The following is an 18972-nucleotide window of genomic DNA, read 5'->3' as shown; positions in this document are numbered from 1 at the left end:
GTCTTAATTCTCTGTTACATTCTACACTTTTGAACTTTAAATTTCATCGATCGTTTTTGTTATACAAATTTGCCACCAATCACATTCAGATACAAAGAATAAATAGGACAAAAGTTTATAGCATGTGGCTCTATCGTATACCAGCGAAATTTTAATTCTCTATTATATTTTCTACCTTTAAACTTTATAAGTACTATACCGTGGATGCACATAATATGTACAGATATATAAAATATTAGAAATATAATATTTAGTTGACGAAACAAATCCTTATTTAACTTCCCAGGTTAAAAATATGAATTTCCATAAACATCCGTAATCTACTGTAAATTTTATCAACCACTTTATCATTTTTATAATATACCAATTTAACATCGATTTAGAGTACTTGAAATTTGTTGTTATTGGAACGACATTTTTCCATCGACGACTGTCGTGTATGACGCATAAATGTGCAAAGAATAAATGGGACAAGAGTTTATAGTATATGGGGTTCTGCCGTACCCCCTTGGCAGTGGCTCGAGTTAATTCGAACTTCCTCTCGTTGGATGAGATTCATTCTCCGAGTATCCGGCGTAGGCCTACGCACAGCATTCTACCCAATTTAATAAACTCTTCTAAATTACTCGGCCGGGGCCATTCCCTCGTTCAATCATGAATTTCCATGGAAATTCAGGGAAAATTCACTAAATTTCACTCAGACGCTTGCCAAATCCAATCTCAAGTCGAAAGTCCGATATAATATTTCAAATTCAAAACTACTCTGTATGTTTGTTACTATTAAATCTTATGTTCCGAATGTTTACATCGTAATACATTTAATTTAGAATTCCGTTAATAAATTGAGAGATTCGGAAGTTCTATTTTGCTCTAGGTTGAATAAAATATATTTTCTCTTGCGAGAAGCAGTACGGTATCATTTTAGAGTCATATGTGGCACACGTGATTTCAGGAAACACCTGTGCACGTGTGTCTTCTGTACGCTACGAAGTGTATTTTCGATGGCACGCTCATTCCACCTTAAATCGTTATACAGGCATTGATGAGCAACGAAACTGTGTATAATTGTGCTTCTGTATTAAAGAAACTTAGGAAGAATAAACTAAAACGAAGTGCCATAAACCAAAAGTAAGTGTAACGATATTTACGGACATTATTTATACGTTTTCAAAAGGAAAATATATAAACATATGTGATGACTTAAAACTGAATAAGGTGCCGTTTTTTCTCAAATTATCGAATAATAAAGTAACCAAACATACTAGTGATTTTTGAACTGATTTCATTATAGCAGAGATCTCTGATCGTAAATTTGAAGACGCACGAAGAATAGCCACTAAACCATGTTTTATTTAAATCTCACGGGACACGAGGCTAGTCTAATCGATGAACAATGGATCGGCATCGACGAAAGAAAAGACTAACAGGGATTGTATACTAATAAAAGGTGCGTTACACGCTGCGTAAGTTGCTTTAAATCAGTAAAATGGACCCGCATGAGAAAATTGTGCGTGAATCTATCCAGGCAGAGACGACGATTATCACGAAATGACCAAACTATTCCCAAGTGCAAGCTGACGGTTGTACAGGAGCACATTCTGCGGCATAGGGGCACACCGCGTGCACACATTAATCAACAAGCTGTCCTTTTCCTCCATTAAACTCTATACGACCATCGTCATTCTTCGTCAATTTGCACGACTGGACCTACTCACGGTCCTTCGATCAATTAGTAATTGCTCTACTAACGATACGATTTCCAAACCTTGATATTTGTATAGATATAGATAGTACCAACAATGAAAACAACCGAAAATGTTGGTTACCGATGATTCACACTATGACCAACTATTTGAACTGATAAATCTATTCGAAGTTGTCTTCATACATACTTTGCATAAGCGATAATATTTAAAGTAATGCTGTGAGAACGACGCATGTATATACAATTTACACAGCGTTGTCGCATATATGTATTTTAACTTTGCTGCATTTTTGAGTCAACGAATCGTATTTTTCTATTACTAGAATATTTCTTAAAAAAGGAGCTATATATAAAAATAATTGCTTCCAACGTGACCGCTTTAAAATACTCATATAAAAGAAAACCGCTACTGTCACGTATGATTTCCCGTTTCAATTGTATACTAATAGTTTTCTTAAAGCATTAAAAATTCCTTTCTCTAAAGTGAAATTGGAAAATCAAAATTAAAGGTATAGGCAAAGACCAAAATTAAGTGAGGTTAAAAAGTAAAAAGCTCGAGAATCGCAGCAGGGTTGAGTTAAAGAGTTTGAAATAAAAATATGATGATTCTTTCAGGTAAGAGTGGTTAAGGACGAAGATATTTCGACTTGTGACCGTAACAACGGGCGGGAAAAGAACACACTCGTTGTCATGTTCGCAAATTAAGCTATCTTCCCGACAGATGCCTCGAAACGCACGAAGTTGCATTTATATATGTATCGAGATGATCTATTATATGTATGATTCTCTTTATAAAAAGCAGACGAGTTCCTTCAATTTGGAGGTAAACTCGAAAGAAAATTTATGCATAACGAGATAGGACAAATCGTCTGAGTAATGACCATGGAAAATTCGAACTTTAATCCCATTTAGACGTATATATTTGGGTCTGCATTTCGTCTAACGCAGTCAGCGGGCAATTGTCGAGGACACAAGAGCTAGAGAGAGGCTACCACGTTACCTTAATGTGCTGATCTGTCTGTTAAGTAGTAGTGCCGTAGATGATGATTTAGAAATTCACCTCAGCACGATTACTTTTCACACAGAAATGCCATAATTTCGATGGGTACATACATCGTATAATCGTGATTAAGTTCAATTTATTCGATATTTCAAAAATAATAGCAGTAAATTAATGTTGAATCTACTTACGAATTGTTTAAAAATGTTCTACCATCTTGAATATTTCGTTATGGTAGTCCTGGAAATTTCAAATATATTTCACTCTGCTTGTAATTCACGGTAAGTTTCTAAACGCGTCACAATCGTTAAATGAATTGTTATTACGATATTAAACGACTCATTCTATATATAAAGCCACTTATTCCACTTATAAAATTAAAATATATCCGGAAAACGAATAATCGTAGCGCGGGAAATCTCACCACCAAAAATATACTTACTAAACCGGAAGGGAGCCTCTCGACCAATCAACGTCTCGGACGCTTCATCACCCGTGCCCGCGATTCTCAACTGCCACCACGAAAGTCATACCAAAATTTATAAAGAAATTTATATTCGTTTTACTTTATAAATGAATAAAAAATTATAAATTAATTATATTGCAAATTAATTTTTGCGTTTTTTAATGCATTTCTTAAATCCTTAGATTACTTTTATTATATTATTAAACAGGCTTTCCATCGCGTCTCACGACTTACGTAGTTATTCAAAATATAATCATCAAAAAATAAAATCTTATTCCATAAAAGAATAAAAGTTTTTAACGTTATTTAATATTATTTTATATCTTAAATAATTCCCTATTCTCGCAGCGACTCTCGTTTCAAAAGTATATATATATATTCTTTTTATCAAATTTATCGTTGAACGTATCTTTTATTCTATATAAAGAGTCTCATTTTACGTTACCACATTTCCGTGGTAGATTTCAATTTCCGTTTACCGACAATTCCGTATCAAATGGTTCATATCTCGAACATATGTGTAATTCGATCAGTAAGTAAAGGTTGAAAAGCACTGTTACAGAGAGGTTGTGTCATCAGCCGCGCGATTCAAATCGTGCGCCAAGGCAAGGCAATAAGGATTTGGTGAGCCGGTGAATGGTTTGATAAAACAAGCGGTGGAAGGCAGGCACAGGGGAGAACGCACATTGCCCGTCGGTTGGCGGACCATTCAGTGACGCGATTCTTCACTGTCCGGCACTGATTTCAATTGGTAAATTGATTTGGAACGATGGCGAGAGAGAAAAAAAAAGAGAAAACGACGGGGTTAGACGGGGAGACACTTCGGATGAGGCCATAACATATAGAAGATGATAAAGAAAGAACCATACACCACCACCGTGACTAGGTGTATCGTCACACAGTGCAGAAAACCATGGCGGTAGCAGTGGCAGTGCCTCTCTTGCGAACCGTTAATAGGTACTGAACGCTGGTTGAATGCTTAATGCACCGTGCTTCTAGGATTAAATTGACCAATCATTTCCCGCGCGGCAAGGAGCGGCCAATTACAGCGCTCGTCCGACTATATTAAGCCAATCAAGAACAGTTTATCGCTCAGTCGTCAGTCTGCAGTTGTGATGCATGTGTCGTGCGCGTGTTTTTTCGCCTCTTCCCAAACAATTCTTAATTCGTGAAACAAACGAATCGCGTGAGAAAAAGATGAACGTTTGTCATGAATTACTAGTTCGCCATTCTTTAACAATCGTTCAGTGATTTAGATCGCGATACTTCCATTTATCCTTTTTGGCGCGGCGGATCTTTGCAAATGTTTGAAATCGCCAAACCAAACGAAGTCGAAGTCTCATTGTCAGTTTGTTCAATCGAATTTGGAATTTTTCGTTATTTATAGTTATTCGACGAGCGTGCGGGAAGAAAACTGTGTACAAAACGCAAGAGAAGCACGTGACAAAGCTTGAAACGATATAAATTTTATTGTACACGTTCCATTTATGATAAAGCTTATTTATTTCTAGTGACGGTTCGTATTTCGATCCTTCGAGATCGTTTCTTGTGATTACCGTGTATTTATCTCCTCGTCGACTTTTCATTAATCGATTGAATTTGAGATAGTTCGATACCCTTCTCGGAATCCGTTCGAAACGGCAGTGTAGTGTTACCGAAAGATTTCGGCAATATGAGATTAGAAGATTCTAACGAACATCGGATCATTCCGAAGAATTGACCACGCCAGGTTGTTGCATTAATAAGTGCAAAAGAACGCATCAATGAACACTAGTGTCAAATAGAAGTTAAGAGGTCATGAGATTTCCTCCAATTGTTCAGTCAAGTTAAACACGATTTCTTTGAACATCGCGTAGTCAAGTAATACATACGTACATATACTTTTTATATGAAAATTAAAATGCGTTTTACCATTAAATAGAATTAGGAATCACTGGTTTGCAATATAATATATTATATTTTACAGCTTTACATGGAATATCGTTGTATCTCGTAAAAGCTTTCGAGTAACACCGATCACGTGCTTCACGCCGTAGGGAATTGATTGTCCAGCGTAATGAGGATCCGATTGTTTTAGATATATATGTACATAAGAGAAACATTATTCTTATTTTCCTCACAAATACATTCACGATCTCACGCAAACAAGATTAACTCCTAACCGCTAAAACCACATCCGATAAGTATTCCTCTATTAATATATGGTTTTACGAGAAACGCTTTCTAATCTAATAAAAATTCATCTACATAGTTGACCGATCGGCTTATCTTCTTTCGATTGTCCAATGAAACCTGGAAATCCTAACAGATGCGCGATCCCCCTAGGTCTTTTCTCTCTCTCTCTCTCTCTCTCTCTCTCTCTCTCTCTTTCTCCCTTTCTCTCTCTCTTTATCCGCGAATTGGATAAACTTCTTCGGAACATATTTTTCGCGCTCGGCTTACAACATCCGAGAAACGAGATCACATGTGACCACACGCATAATAACGTCACAAAGTATCGTTTCAACCTGACACCCGGTGAAACCTCGAGAACAGAAGTCTCGAGAAGAAGCGAGGAGAAAAAGAAGACCGATGCGATATGCCCCGCGTAACAATCGCGGAAACGATAAAAGAGACGAAACGTTCTGCGAAAACAAGCGATTCTCTCGTATTGTCGAGTGTGTGTTAGAGGCACGACGACTTTGGTGTCTAACAGATTGGGAGGAAACGTAATTGGAGACATTTTGTTATTCTGAAAATGTAATGGCACGCAGCGTGCGTGGTTAGGCTTTATCGTCGCGACTTCTTGACCCCTCTCGAACGATAGTATAGAACACGAGAACCGGGAGCCTCGAAGAAAATTATCGAATGCCTAGAATCCAAATATCAAGACTTTAAAACACAAGAGGTTCCTTTATAGGGCTTTAATAAAATATTTCTTCGCTTCTTTCACATTGTCATAGTTTCTTTATCTCGTTTAAAAATGACGTAATTTCTATGCATCGAAAGTTGTAGCAGTACAAGCTACGGAAAAATCGTAAAGTATCTCGATCTTAATTCGAAACGCGCCGCTCTTAAAATAGAACATTTTTGGTCGCAGGGCTGAGACAGAAATCACGCTTTCCGAGACTCCGCGAATTTTTATAAAGAATCGTCGCAGACTTTGCCACTTGAAGAGCATTTCCCCTGTTCATTTCTTAGAATTTCTTCTCTGTTCATCCACCCACAATTTGTGCATCGTAGCCTAATAAGTTGACGAGTTATTTCACGAATACCCAGAGGGAGCCGACATTAACAGAAATTAGCGTTAATTGGTGATATTCTCCTTTCCTCTTCGCTCCTCCCGTTTTTCTGTTATCCCCTCCATCCCATTCGATCTCGCGATCTCTTTCCCTTTTCTATGAATCTCACACTATTTCTGCATAGTTTTGTTTATGTTTTATAGGTTTTTGTTCATCTGCCTTTTCTCTTCTTCTAACCATCTTCTTTCATTGTAGCATACTTTCTCATTTGGCGCGTCTGAGCCGACGAATATCGAAAAAACAATCCACTGAAACTACGCATGTTGCGTGTGCAACATGCGTTCGCGTCCAGCTGAATCCGCAACGGCCGCAACATCGAAATAATCCTCTTTGGCTTGTGGCCACTTTACATTTTTAACTGTCTGGAACAAACGTCCTGCATGTTCTTTTCGTTCTGCTTTTTCAAGTACTGAACTACTCGAAGAAAGACCGATCATTGTTCGAATCGTTTTTCTAAGCTTCGATAGTATATGAATATCTGCTCGAAGTTCTACAGAAGTTCCATGGAAAAAATCGTTCACCAACCTCGAATCATACCATGGAGGCGAACGATGAATACGGTGTTTGATGAAACGAGAAGCGTTAAGCAGGGTCGCGGGGCAGAGAAATCAAAGATTCGATTGTAGACTCCCTCTCTCTATCGTGCGTACACACATTTCCGTGCGCGATATTACTTCCAATCCTCAAGTTCTTTGCTTCGTTTTGTTCCCGATCTCATTCTCGATTTTTTACATAGAAACGCAATTTTATTATACCGTGCGTACTTTTTTTTTTTGCAATTTCCAAGGTCTACAATAATCTACCTTTCTATTTTGCAAAATAGATTCACGGTAACCGATCTATTTTTTTTTTTTTTTTTTTTGTAGCATAAGTTATATCTTATACATTTTGAAAAAAAATATATTTTACATAAGAATGTCCAATGTCCAGTGAGTGATCCGTCTATCTTTCTATTTTGCAGTATAATTTATATGAAAAGATTAGTAAAATCTAATTTACTCTATGGTGTTTCAATCGTAACAAGAACACGTCATAATTGAAACTGTCAATAGAGCGCTTGTGCAGTTCTAGGATATTCTTAGAAGCGTTTTTGGTAATAAAATAAAGATAGAGTAGAATAAATTGTATATGGGAAGCATAAAAATTTTCGAGATAGAAACAACAGATCTTAATGCAGAATCGACGTTACGACGAGGAAACTCGAAATTTTTTCGGAGACGAACAGAAGAAGAAAGAACAAAGAGACTGAGATAGTGGGCGACTTTAATGACTACTCGAGGTCGCTTCAATGAGTACCACTGTGTGTCATCGCATCATTATAGTATATACGATATATAGTGTACGGTACCACGTCCGGACTAATAATTATAACGTATATCTTATTACTATCCGTACTGCTTTGTAATGATTTTATCACTATCGGTTTCATTCGTGTAACTATACATTATATACTTTGAGATTTTTTCTTCCCCTTTTTTAAATTAAATTTCTTGGAATAAATGTAATATTAAGTAGATATAATAATAAAATAGATATTTATATCTGAAGCAGGAAAAAACTTAATAACTAGATTGAATAAGTAGATATAGAAAATGTTGCAAACAAGGATGTATTTGTTTGTAAGATGTATTTCATAAATAGGCTAATTCAATTGACTTAAGATTTCTATCCGTTTCGTAAAATGATTGCAATGTGCACGTAGTGAATGTGTCATGCAATATCTATGAGCCGTATTCTTCTGCCGATTATCTAATCTTGCGTTAAATTATAAGGAAACGTGGGCACGTTATATTAAGACCTGCCTCGGCCTGCTTAATTGTCTGTTAATCGATGAATTCAATTTTCTTTTAATCGCCTAATTATACATTTAAATTAAGGTTTCCTTTAAAACAATTTGAAATTAAATAAATTAAATGATTAATTTTATATGATAATTTATAGGGACCATCATTGCTTCATCAAGAGGATCGTATAACTATCGTAACAATGGAAGGACTACGATACATCGGAAGTTAATCCTGTCTTGTTCATAAGTACTAGTGCCGCAGGAGTGACTAGGTTGGGTTAGAAATTACCATATCTCCTGCTGCTCAAGTGCTTATCAATGGGTCCGGACTCACATCTATCTTTCGAATCATGCATTGAACGACTTATTCAAAGTAAAATTTCGCAGGCGACGTCTAAATGTATATAAAGCAGTTATTTGTGTATACAAGTATAATAATAATAATAATAATAATAACAACAACAACGCAGTTTCTATTTTACATTTGTAATAATTTTATGTAAATATATATTTAAAAATTCTAAAATACTACATAAAAATGTATTCAACAAATGATAAAATTTCGTTATTGAAAACGAAAAAAAAAAAAATAACTCACTTGGAGGAGCTGGGATTTGAACCCAGGACTTTCAGCATGCGAAGCAGACACTCTACCACTGAGTTACACCCCCGGTTATGCACTAAACATTTTATATAAGCTAAATGTTATGATGTTATTATTTAAATGAGAAAAATTCTATTGCTTCTAATATTTATCACAAAGTAAGTTGTACATTCTATGTTTCTGTAATTCTTGATATTTTACCCTCTTATTATAAAGATTTGAAATGTGGAATACTATTTAATAAAAAGTTATTCACTTTTATACTCATTCTGTATTAAAAATATAGCAAATAAAACGCATTGTTTATTAGTTTTGATTATGTAATCAAGATAAAGTTAAATAAACGTTACATTTATGTATGTATATATTTATTTAACTAAGCATCAATAAATAAATATTTTATTAATATTTGTATCACTTATTGAAACCTTTATTTATAATTTACTAATGAAATCAGTTTACAGTTCAGCTAAAGTCATAACAGAGGAAGAATGGAAATAAATTCGATCTCATACACCCCTTAATTTTCGATCCGTATGAACCATATACTGTTATACACAACCTTACGATTATTGTACGCCGTACGTCGTGTATTGTTTGAGGTAGTGAGTAGAAATCATAGATCAAACTTAAAACGATAGTATATATAGGAATATTTAGTATGTCTTACACAGAAAAAGAGAGATCTATGAGACTGGATGCGAACATTGAAAACTTGTGCATTAGTCTGGCGCTTTAGTCGCTTCACCAATTGTGGATTTAGATACTAGAGATAAGTGCGGTTCTGCCAGGTTCTACTGATGTCGCAACAATTCAATCTAACCTCCGAAAAAAACTAGCAGCGTCCTACTCGAAGTAACTGTCAGTACACGGTACGTCATCGTAAAGCGATTTCATTAATTATTTTTAGTTATTTCGTGTATTCCTTACTTCTATTAATTCGCCAACCGATAAGGTTTGTTTTCTGGCTCTTAATATTTTGTAACTGATCGCTTTCAACTTGTTTATCTATTTCCCACTTTCAGCGAACCCACATCTATGACACATGGCTAGTAGATCATTGCTAGATGGTCAGTCATAAAAATTTGAACACGTCGAAACTAAGATTAAGAGTAGTGTCTCAATCGAAGAATTGGAACGGTATTCGCCACGGCTTTCACAGACATGGTCGGATTGGCGGGCGGGGGAGGTCATCTGTATCCCTCGCCCCCAATGCAACCTAATCCAGAATGTAAGTTCTAACAATATAAATACCTTAGATTTTCATATTTCTTCGATATAGCGAATATTCATCTTTATTATTTAATATAAATGTTTTTATATAGTGAGAGAAATGACTGGAATTGCTCCTAGTGCACCGACAAGTGCGGATGCTTGTTTAAGTATTGTACATTCTCTCATGTGTCATCGTCAAGGAGGTGAAAGTGAAGGATTTAGTAAGAGAGCTATTGAGTCATTGGTTAAAAAGCTTAAGGTATGTGTTACTCCCTAACTCCTAAATTTATCATACATCCCAAAGAATTTGGTTAGTATTTATGATATAATTCCTATTCTTAGGAGAAACGAGATGAATTAGATAGCTTAATAACTGCTATTACTACAAATGGAGCTCATCCCAGTAAATGTGTTACGATACAAAGAACTCTAGATGGTAGGCTACAAGTTGCTGGTCGTAAGGGTTTCCCACATGTTATTTATGCTCGAATCTGGAGATGGCCGGATTTACACAAGAATGAATTGAAACACGTCAAGTACTGCCAATTTGCTTTTGACTTAAAATGTGATTCTGTATGTGTAAATCCATATCACTATGAGAGAGTTGTATCTCCTGGCATAGGTATGTCATGAAATATATTTTTTACTTGTTTTCATAGACAGATCACATGCTTCGATCAATATTCTTTTCATTGCGTTGTTTCTTTGCAAAGCTTCTATGAATTCATTTGTAGCACCATAAGTGTAAATGATTTATTGTTGTGGCCTTGGTGTATGATGGAATGGGTTGGTTTCCCCGCACAGACCCGTTCTTTACAGACCTATCTGGACTAACTCTGCAATCAGGAGTAGGGGTAGGACCAGGTGGTAGATTAGTCAAAGATGAATATTCAGTTGGTGGTGGAGGAAGTGCAGCAGCTGGAGCAGTAGGATCCGCAATGGATGTTGATGGAGAAATGAACCAAACTATTCAACATCATCCACCTGCTCAACCCACTTCGTCTAATAGCACTCAGCCATCTCAACAGACTTTTATACCAGGTCTAGCACCGCCTAATCCAAGTAAGTAAAAATACTTTGTTTATTTTTTGAGAAATATAATTGTTCCATATAAAAATGTTATCTTTTAATAATTATGTACTAAAAATGTATGTGTTTGTAGTATTTATTAGTGTGGAGAGGATTTGTATAACGGATGTTTCGTCGAGAGATTTATTAAAACTTATTGCGTGTTGTTGAAACCGTCAAATATATTTAAAATGATGAATAAGTTAACAGGCTATATTCGCTAAGTCGCTGGTACAGTTTATAAATTACGAAATAAGATTGTTAATTAATATTTGATAGATGCTTACTAGATATGCGTTGATAATTCGGTAGATAACTCTTGATAACTTTGTCGATACTGACTCGCACGCGATCACGTCTGTTTATTTATTTTGGTTGGAGGAGAGTGGGAAAATTCAAACTCGTCTTTCTTCGACGATTATATGTAATGGCGGTATTGTTTTGCCCGGTGTTTATTTGTCGTTATGTTTCAAGGCTTCATCAGTGTCCCACAGTAAAACAACAAAAGTCGTCCTCGATTCGCGTTGTCCTTTGATTCATGTACCGTTATATTAGTGAAATAATCAGATTTTTAAGTATATTAAAATATTTTTATAATTTAGTCTATAAATGTGTTTTCAAATATTGAGTGTGTTGATTTATTTAAAAAAAGCATGATCAAAACCTGTATAAGGCAATTGATATAAATGCACTAAAATATATGAATAAGGAGCTTTATTATTGCAGTATTATATTGTTAGGAGGTTTTATTTTATTTCCCTGCAAGTCTTTTATTAATATTGCTTTATTTAGAATTACTTTGCGTTGCTAGTTTGATTTCATTTTAGCTTTATTCTTTCTTTTTCCTTTTATTGTTTGGCACAGCTAGTGGTGAGGGTATGTTTGGCAGTAATGGGGGAGGGAATAATGGTGGTAATCCACACAATAAATTGGATGACAATAATTGCCCCAGACAAACCTGGATTCCTACACCTCATCATCCTACAACACGTAACATACATCATCGTACGTATATAATAGAATGCTTTCTTATATTCTACAATATTTTCTGTCTACTTGCCAGTTAATTTTTGTTGCTTTGTGCTAATTTTATAAAAATTCGTAGTAATCTTACATAGTAATTAATTTCAGAAATTCTGGCCAAAGTTTGAATTAATTGATATTTTATGTTATGTTGCCTGTATTGTGTACGAGTTACATTTAATTTTGCAGCAGTAGTACATCCAATGAGTCACACCGTAGGTAGCCAACAGCAGTCATTGAGTACATCTAGTGGAGGCAGTGGGGCACAGATACTGAGCCCTTCACAAGGACAATCCACTGAAACATTTTATGGAACAAATACACCTCCTCAAGATCTTAATCAACCACCTACTGTTGATGCATTAGCAGCATCCTTAGGTATGCAATCTCAATCAGTCATCCTTTAATGTTTGTTAAATATAATTTGCTTTTTTAACAGGTGAAGGTCAAAATTCTCCTGTATCACCTGTACACCTTCATCATCCAAGTGGATTTCCAGTAGGTACAGCTGCTTATAATTCAGGAGCACCACAGTGGACTGGACCTAATACTCTTACATATACTCAAAGTATGCAGCCTCCAGATCATAGACATCTTCATCCTACCTCCTATTGTGAGTTAATGATAAACATTATGTTACAGTATTCTAACAATATCATAACTGACATTTTTATTAGGGGGTGGCCATGGAGGTGAAGTAGGTGGAAACATTGGTGGTTTATTATCTACACAGCCAGCACCAGAATATTGGTGTTCAGTTGGTTACTTTGAATTAGATACTCAAGTAGGCGAAACGTTTAAAGTAAGCAGCGGTTGCCCTACCGTAACAATCGATGGTTATGTCGATCCAAGCGGCGGTAATAGATTTTGCTTAGGAGCTTTGAGTAATGTACACAGAACAGAACAAAGCGAAAAAGCTCGTCTTCATATAGGTATAATAAATTACTACTTCCTTAATTTTTAGTCTTCATAATAATAACTGCATTGTCATAAACTTTTCAGGAAAAGGAGTTGTGTTAGATTTAAGGGGCGAAGGAGACGTTTGGTTAAGATGCCAAAGTGAACACAGTGTTTTTGTACAGTCTTATTATTTAGACAGGGAAGCAGGTCGTGCACCCGGTGACGCTGTGCATAAAATTTATCCCGCTGCATATATTAAAGTCTTTGATTTACGGCAATGTCATAAGCAAATGAGAGGACAGGCCGCTACTGCACAAGCCGCAGCTGCGGCACAAGCGGCAGCTGTAGCGGGACACTTAACGCACGGTGCACCAATTACGAAAAGTTAGTATACTAAAATAATATTAATGATGTTTTATATATTCATATATTTAATTCTTTTAGTTAATATAATAAACTCTATAACATAATACAGGTCTTAGTGCAGCAGCAGGAATAGGTGTAGATGATCTTCGACGACTTTGCATTTTGCGTTTAAGTTTCGTAAAGGGTTGGGGTCCTGATTATCCACGACAAAGTATAAAAGAAACTCCATGCTGGATAGAGGTATACACAAATTTTAAATTTGGTTGATCCACATTAATCGTAAATTATTCTAAGAATTAAAAAGGAATAAAGTTGTGTATCTGATATAGGTGCACTTACATCGAGCCCTTCAATTGCTGGATGAAGTCTTGCATACTATGCCAATAGATGGTCCACGGGGAATTGAATAATTTTATTTAATTTTGGATAATACATTTATTTCAAAAAAGACATCACATTACTACAAACTCTGCATCAGGTGTGCAAAATATATATAAAATGCATACACATACAATATTGTCGTTAAAGGTTTTGAAAAAAGTCAACAAGATATAATATTGGTTCAAATGAAATAGTGTGAATTGTAAATCCAAATGAAAACATTACTCGAGGTTTTTATTGACATTTTTTATATATTTTACACACATGATTTACCGCGTAGAATAAAATGTGTGCCACGGCCTTGCATTACCGTCAACGTACAAACGTTTTGCAAAGGAGATATTATTTTTCATTGTGAAAAATTATTTTTTGAGAAAAAAGGAGTGCATCTACATGAAGTGTGGGTAGAACGAAAGACTTCTATTTTAATAGGTAGTCGTTATCTGATTTAAGGGGATAAATACATTTTCTACGGCATGGCCTGGTGAGCTCAGCAAAATGCGTGGGTAAAACGTGATACTTTTGGAAACATTAATAGTCATAATCTCGTTTTTTGAGATTAGCTTTGTAAGATAGCATAAGCATATTAAGTACATCTTAATTAAAGAATGACGGTAAATTTTAAATTCACTGTTAACGTCAAATATAACAACAGTAAAAAAAATGGATTACATACATACATGTATATGAACAGTAGGAAGGTTTTCTAAGAATGCAATATGTTTCAAAGTACTGTCGGATAACAGCTTTAGTATATAGAAATACTGCGATAAATATTATATAAGCCATTATATAAATCTATGTCAATCTAGTGTCAAAGAAGCTGTAGGATGTAATCAGAAAGAAATTTAATGAAAGGAGTTTGCATAGTGAAATGTTAATGGGAGCAATTAAATATTGAAAAAATTGCATTAGAAAAGCATATTTTTATTATATCAGTATCGGTTGTACTGACAGTAGTTTGATACTATGTTGTTAGAGCAACCTTCTATATTGTTATCTATTTTATACTTTACAGCCAAAAAGTATCACTACGTATATACCTGCAGTGTTTGATTTGTAATGATGTTTCGTGTCTGCCCTTTTTTATTATTATTTTTACTGTAAGGACATGAATTAATCTGATAGTTAGTATTATTATAATTATTAGTATAGTTGTTGGTGGTGAGACAAGATGAAAATATTTAAAATGTGGTACGATATAATTCTTCTAATCAACCACCAATGTTACTACTATTATCATACCACTATTAGTACTTGTTGAATAATTATACTTACTGTTTATCAACCATTTTATTATTCTATATTCGTACAAAATATTCTTATATATATGCTATATTTGATAATATTATCGTACAGAGAAAACGTTGACCAAATTTTATACCTATCCGTGTATATATATACATATTATATGTATGTATGTATGTATATATATACATATGTACATATATAATATATATATATACATATGTCCATATGTAATATGTATATATATAGACATACATGTAAGCGCATATGTACGCATATCGACATTTTATCTTCTTTTCACTTATTTTAGGTAATGAGAAAAGTTTACTGTTTATTTTTATCAATTGGTGCACATTATACTATTCTGAATTTTTGCTTCTTTTTTGTAATTGAGTAGAGATTATTTAGCTGTTTGTGTTCACATTATCCTCATATTTTCTATGTCATACTTAATCAAGATCATTCTCATTGATAAAAAAACGAGTAGAATTTTGTACATATAGACACATGTATGTGCATCATGTTGCAAGTAAAGAATGGGTTATTCTTGATTAAGCAAGTATTGAGTTATTGTGAGATGTTTTATTCTTATTATGTGAAGTTACATGTTACCTTTTATAATGAAAACAAGGTTGAAAAGAGATAGTCTTTAACATCATTAAAAAACACATCTTAAAGAAATAAAAAAAAGGAGATTAAAAAATGAAAATGTTGTATAGTAGGAGTAACAAAAGGATGTGCATTTGTTAATGACGATCGAAGTGAAGAATAATATTATTAACTAAATTTTTACAAAGGCTATATTTTAGCGATAAAATGCACGAAACATAAATTATATCCTTCTTTTTTCTCTAAATCAAAGGTATGAAGCTCAAATAAAACGGAAAAATCATGTTTAAACATACTTAACGCCAAGTTCGCTTTAGAAACACATGTGCCATCATTTTCATATATTACCATACACAGAATAACAAACAGGATTAAAAGTTTTTATAAATCCTATATTTTTACCAAACTCGTAAAATACGAATGCAACACATCTTTAAATTGTGGTGCTTCAGTACGTCCTATAACCATAGATTTTACAAGACCCAGAATAAAAATTTGTACATCTAAATTAAGCTAAATTAAATCTATATAAGAACGTAAAAAGTGGATTGTAAAAATTGATGCGTTTGAAACTAATTATAGTATTCTGAAATAGAATATGAGATAAGAAAAAAATTGATGTACAGGATACAATCTAAAACTTACAAACTTTATTATGGGAAATATTCTACAAACGTGTTCATATGATGTTTTAACAATGCCTCTGAACAATAGTTTCTTACATATATTGAAAATGGTATCAAAGTGCAATAGCCCAGTCTCACGTCAAAGATACCATAATTAATAGTTGTAAAAGTAAATAAAATGCCTATGTAATTTATGTTTGCGATTGAAAAATGATAATGGTAATTTAATAACAGATACTATAATTATTATTGCTTTTTCTTTCACTTTTATCAGGGTAGTATATACAGTATATCTTGCTATTTAAGAATCTTAACAATTTGCTTCATATTGCAATCAATGTCGAAGCCTATACTTATATCGTTTTCTTTATATCTACCTTTGCCATTCAATGTCTTATAAATAACGTTTCAGTCAAGTGAGGAGATTTGTTACGTTTGTTTGATTGTTATTGATCATTTCCTGTGGTTATTTATTAATATTGATTTTACTTCCATTTTAATAGAAGGCTTCATTATTAATTACAGATTTTGAAAGTCAAAGACTTGTTCTCTTAAACTTTAGAAGCATATACATAAGCACGTACAATAAATATAGAATTATACGTTTATAATTGCTACTCATGATTTTAAAAAATTGTAAAATAATAGATTTATACACTTTTTTTACTAGGTTTTACAGTTGAATTTAGACGCGAATCGTTTTCATAATATACATATTATTCTTATATTTTCGATAATTCTTGGAATTTGGTTGCAAAGCGGCGATTAAACTGTCATTGTTTGTTTTTCAAACAAATTGTGTATATTTAAACCAAAGATATTTCGACGACACGATTACATCATGATATGTTACGAATATATATATACGAAATGTAAAAGTAATTATTCTTAACAAGTACGTCGCAATACATAATGCAAGTAGAAACGCATATAAACATTTTAAACCGTATGTTAAAACACAGTCTCATTCAGGTATAGAATTTCCTGATGTTGGAGTTACGATATTTCAGTGAATATTAAAAATCTAAGCATCATGTGAAGAATTGTATAATGATTTTTAGCCATAAAACATTTTTATGTAAAACTGTATGACGATAATACATTATTAGATTGTTAAAAAAATTTGTGCACATATGTGCTAAGTATAAGTTGCAACAGTATGGATAAACAGGAAATAAGCGATAGTTAATGCAATGCCTGTATACCATATTGTAAAGCACATATGCTTACAGACCTTGAATGGATGTGTTTACAAGCTTTTTGTTATTGTATATTATAAATACATTACATTATACATGATCATTTTCAATAAACATATTCTGTGAATTAGACAAAAATGTACTGAATTGAATATAGGAGAAAAGTAAATATACAAATGTAGCTACCAAACACTTCTGTTTATTAACGGAAATTATTTATTGCAATACATGTAGTTGACAATATAACACTTATTTTAACTTAATGAACTCGATACAGTAGATGATTCATTTTCTTTAGGTTTGTCTTTATAAAAGTTACCATTGCGATCAATTGCAATATTATGGTCTATAATATTTTCTAGTGCACTGAGGATAGCTTCATCAATATTTTTAGATGTAATAAATGTTTGAGCTTCTTCTTTCGCTTTTTTGATTTCTTCATCTATTTTCATTTGTAATTTCAAATCTCTTTCATACTTTGCTTGTAGTCTTCTGGCAATTTCTTCTTGGCGAGCTTTCCCTTCTCGAGCTAATCTTTCCTCTCGTATCATAGCCACTTCTTTATTCCATTTATCATTTATAGAACAACATATTTCAAAATCTTTCTGCATATTTTTTTGTACAACACTCGTATCCAAAGATACTTGTACTTCCTTATGTTTCTCAACAAAGAAAGACCTAAGACAAAAGTATATTTCCTTATTTTATATATTGTAGTTGTTATATTATCATAAATAATACTACATATTACATATTATTTATAATGACCCATCAACTATAATATATAAAATAAGGAAATTTTACATACATTATAGATTTCATTAATGTTTTGTAATTATTATGCAAACGTTTCAGTTCATTATATTCCTCTATAGGTATAACTGGTCTATTTGGTATTCTAAACAACTTTGATTTTGCTGTTGGTAACCAAATTGGTTTTCTCTTCCACCTTACACATTGAATATGGGGTCCATTGGATATTATATGATCGTAAGCATTTAAATTTCTTACTGTCAGTGTATTGATGCTAAGTGCCACTGAGGGTCGTATCATTATGTTAAATTAATTTTCTATTATAATGTAATTTCTTCTAAAAGAAACATATGATTGTAATATGTTATAAAACATATACTTAAACTTTAGAACTTATTATAGTATTTATAATTGTCTTACATTTTACTGTAACTAATAATGTATACCTTTATGTTTATGGCATTAACAAAATTTATGTTTTTTTAAAACATTTTTATCTACATAACATTATAATCGAACTAGGTTAGAAACATGTTATTGCGAGAAAATTTATCTTCAACCTCTTTATTATCTAGATGTCGTTTCTGTACCAAGCGACATCCAACCCATGAAGCATCACGTATATGTATTAATTTCAATTTAATTAAAAAAAAGAAAGAATTATATTGTGTGCATGCGCGCATGTGTGTGTAAATTTACAATATGTATATATACACATAATTTGTTGAATATAGCTAGAAAA

General features: G+C 33.4%; 2 protein-coding genes, 3 long non-coding RNA genes and 1 other non-coding gene across 16 annotated transcripts; 3 read left to right on the top strand and 3 right to left on the bottom strand.

Annotated features, from left to right (window-relative positions):
• The first annotated feature begins 59 nt into the window (after positions 1–59).
• On the top strand, positions 60–3301 carry LOC117151802. 2 transcript variants are annotated; one of them, XR_004461931.1, is made up of 3 exons: positions 60–1128; positions 1292–1447; positions 1526–3301. It is a non-coding gene; the product is annotated as an uncharacterized LOC117151802 (long non-coding RNA). The 2 variants fall into 2 exon arrangements; XR_004461930.1 differs by having other exon boundaries at positions 1292–3301.
• On the bottom strand, positions 2873–4120 carry LOC117151803. The gene is made up of 3 exons (XR_004461932.1): positions 4041–4120; positions 3148–3217; positions 2873–2945 (listed from the first exon to the last, which is right to left on the bottom strand). It is a non-coding gene; the product is annotated as an uncharacterized LOC117151803 (long non-coding RNA).
• A 197-nt stretch (positions 4121–4317) lies between these two features.
• On the top strand, positions 4318–5426 carry LOC112213057. Its single transcript, XR_002946933.2, has 2 exons — positions 4318–5031; positions 5138–5426. It is a non-coding gene; the product is annotated as an uncharacterized LOC112213057 (long non-coding RNA).
• LOC100745341 (probable 28S ribosomal protein S26, mitochondrial) lies at positions 5109–18876 on the bottom strand. 4 transcript variants are annotated; one of them, XM_024368497.2, is made up of 4 exons: positions 18651–18876; positions 18286–18567; positions 17955–18155; positions 5109–5537 (listed from the first exon to the last, which is right to left on the bottom strand). In XM_024368497.2, exons 2-4 carry the CDS (start codon positions 18528–18530, stop codon positions 5411–5413), a joined length of 573 nt encoding a protein of 190 aa, XP_024224265.1. In that variant the 5' UTR covers positions 18531–18567; positions 18651–18876; the 3' UTR covers positions 5109–5410. The 4 variants fall into 4 exon arrangements, with proteins under 4 accessions (XP_024224265.1, XP_003490602.1, XP_012242548.1 ...); XM_003490554.4 differs by lacking the exon at positions 5109–5537 and having other exon boundaries at positions 17657–18155; positions 18651–18875; XM_012387125.3 differs by lacking the exon at positions 5109–5537 and having other exon boundaries at positions 17657–18155; positions 18286–18564; positions 18651–18831.
• TRNAA-CGC lies at positions 8838–8909 on the bottom strand. The gene has a single exon. It is a non-coding gene; the product is annotated as a tRNA-Ala (tRNA).
• On the top strand, positions 9601–15083 carry LOC100745462 (mothers against decapentaplegic homolog 4). 7 transcript variants are annotated; one of them, XM_012387118.3, is made up of 12 exons: positions 9601–9714; positions 9868–10073; positions 10168–10316; positions 10400–10679; positions 10862–11119; positions 11990–12130; positions 12338–12526; positions 12588–12761; positions 12826–13080; positions 13151–13432; positions 13524–13654; positions 13744–15083. In XM_012387118.3, the coding sequence occupies exons 2-12, from the start codon at positions 10007–10009 to the stop codon at positions 13822–13824; spliced, it is 2007 nt and encodes a 668-aa protein (XP_012242541.1). In that variant the 5' UTR covers positions 9601–9714; positions 9868–10006; the 3' UTR covers positions 13825–15083. The 7 variants fall into 7 exon arrangements, with proteins under 7 accessions (XP_012242541.1, XP_012242544.1, XP_012242542.1 ...); XM_012387121.3 differs by having other exon boundaries at positions 9633–9797; positions 12368–12526; XM_012387119.3 differs by having other exon boundaries at positions 9633–9797; positions 12341–12526.
• Positions 18877–18972: the final 96 nt, after the last annotated feature.

The sequence above is a fragment of the Bombus impatiens genome, unplaced genomic scaffold, assembly GCF_000188095.3.
Source record: "Bombus impatiens unplaced genomic scaffold, BIMP_2.2 scf_0452, whole genome shotgun sequence".
NCBI lineage: Eukaryota > Metazoa > Arthropoda > Insecta > Hymenoptera > Apidae > Bombus > Bombus impatiens.
The sequence above is the reverse complement of the archived record's forward strand: the minus strand, read 5'-3'. Positions and strand labels throughout refer to the sequence as shown.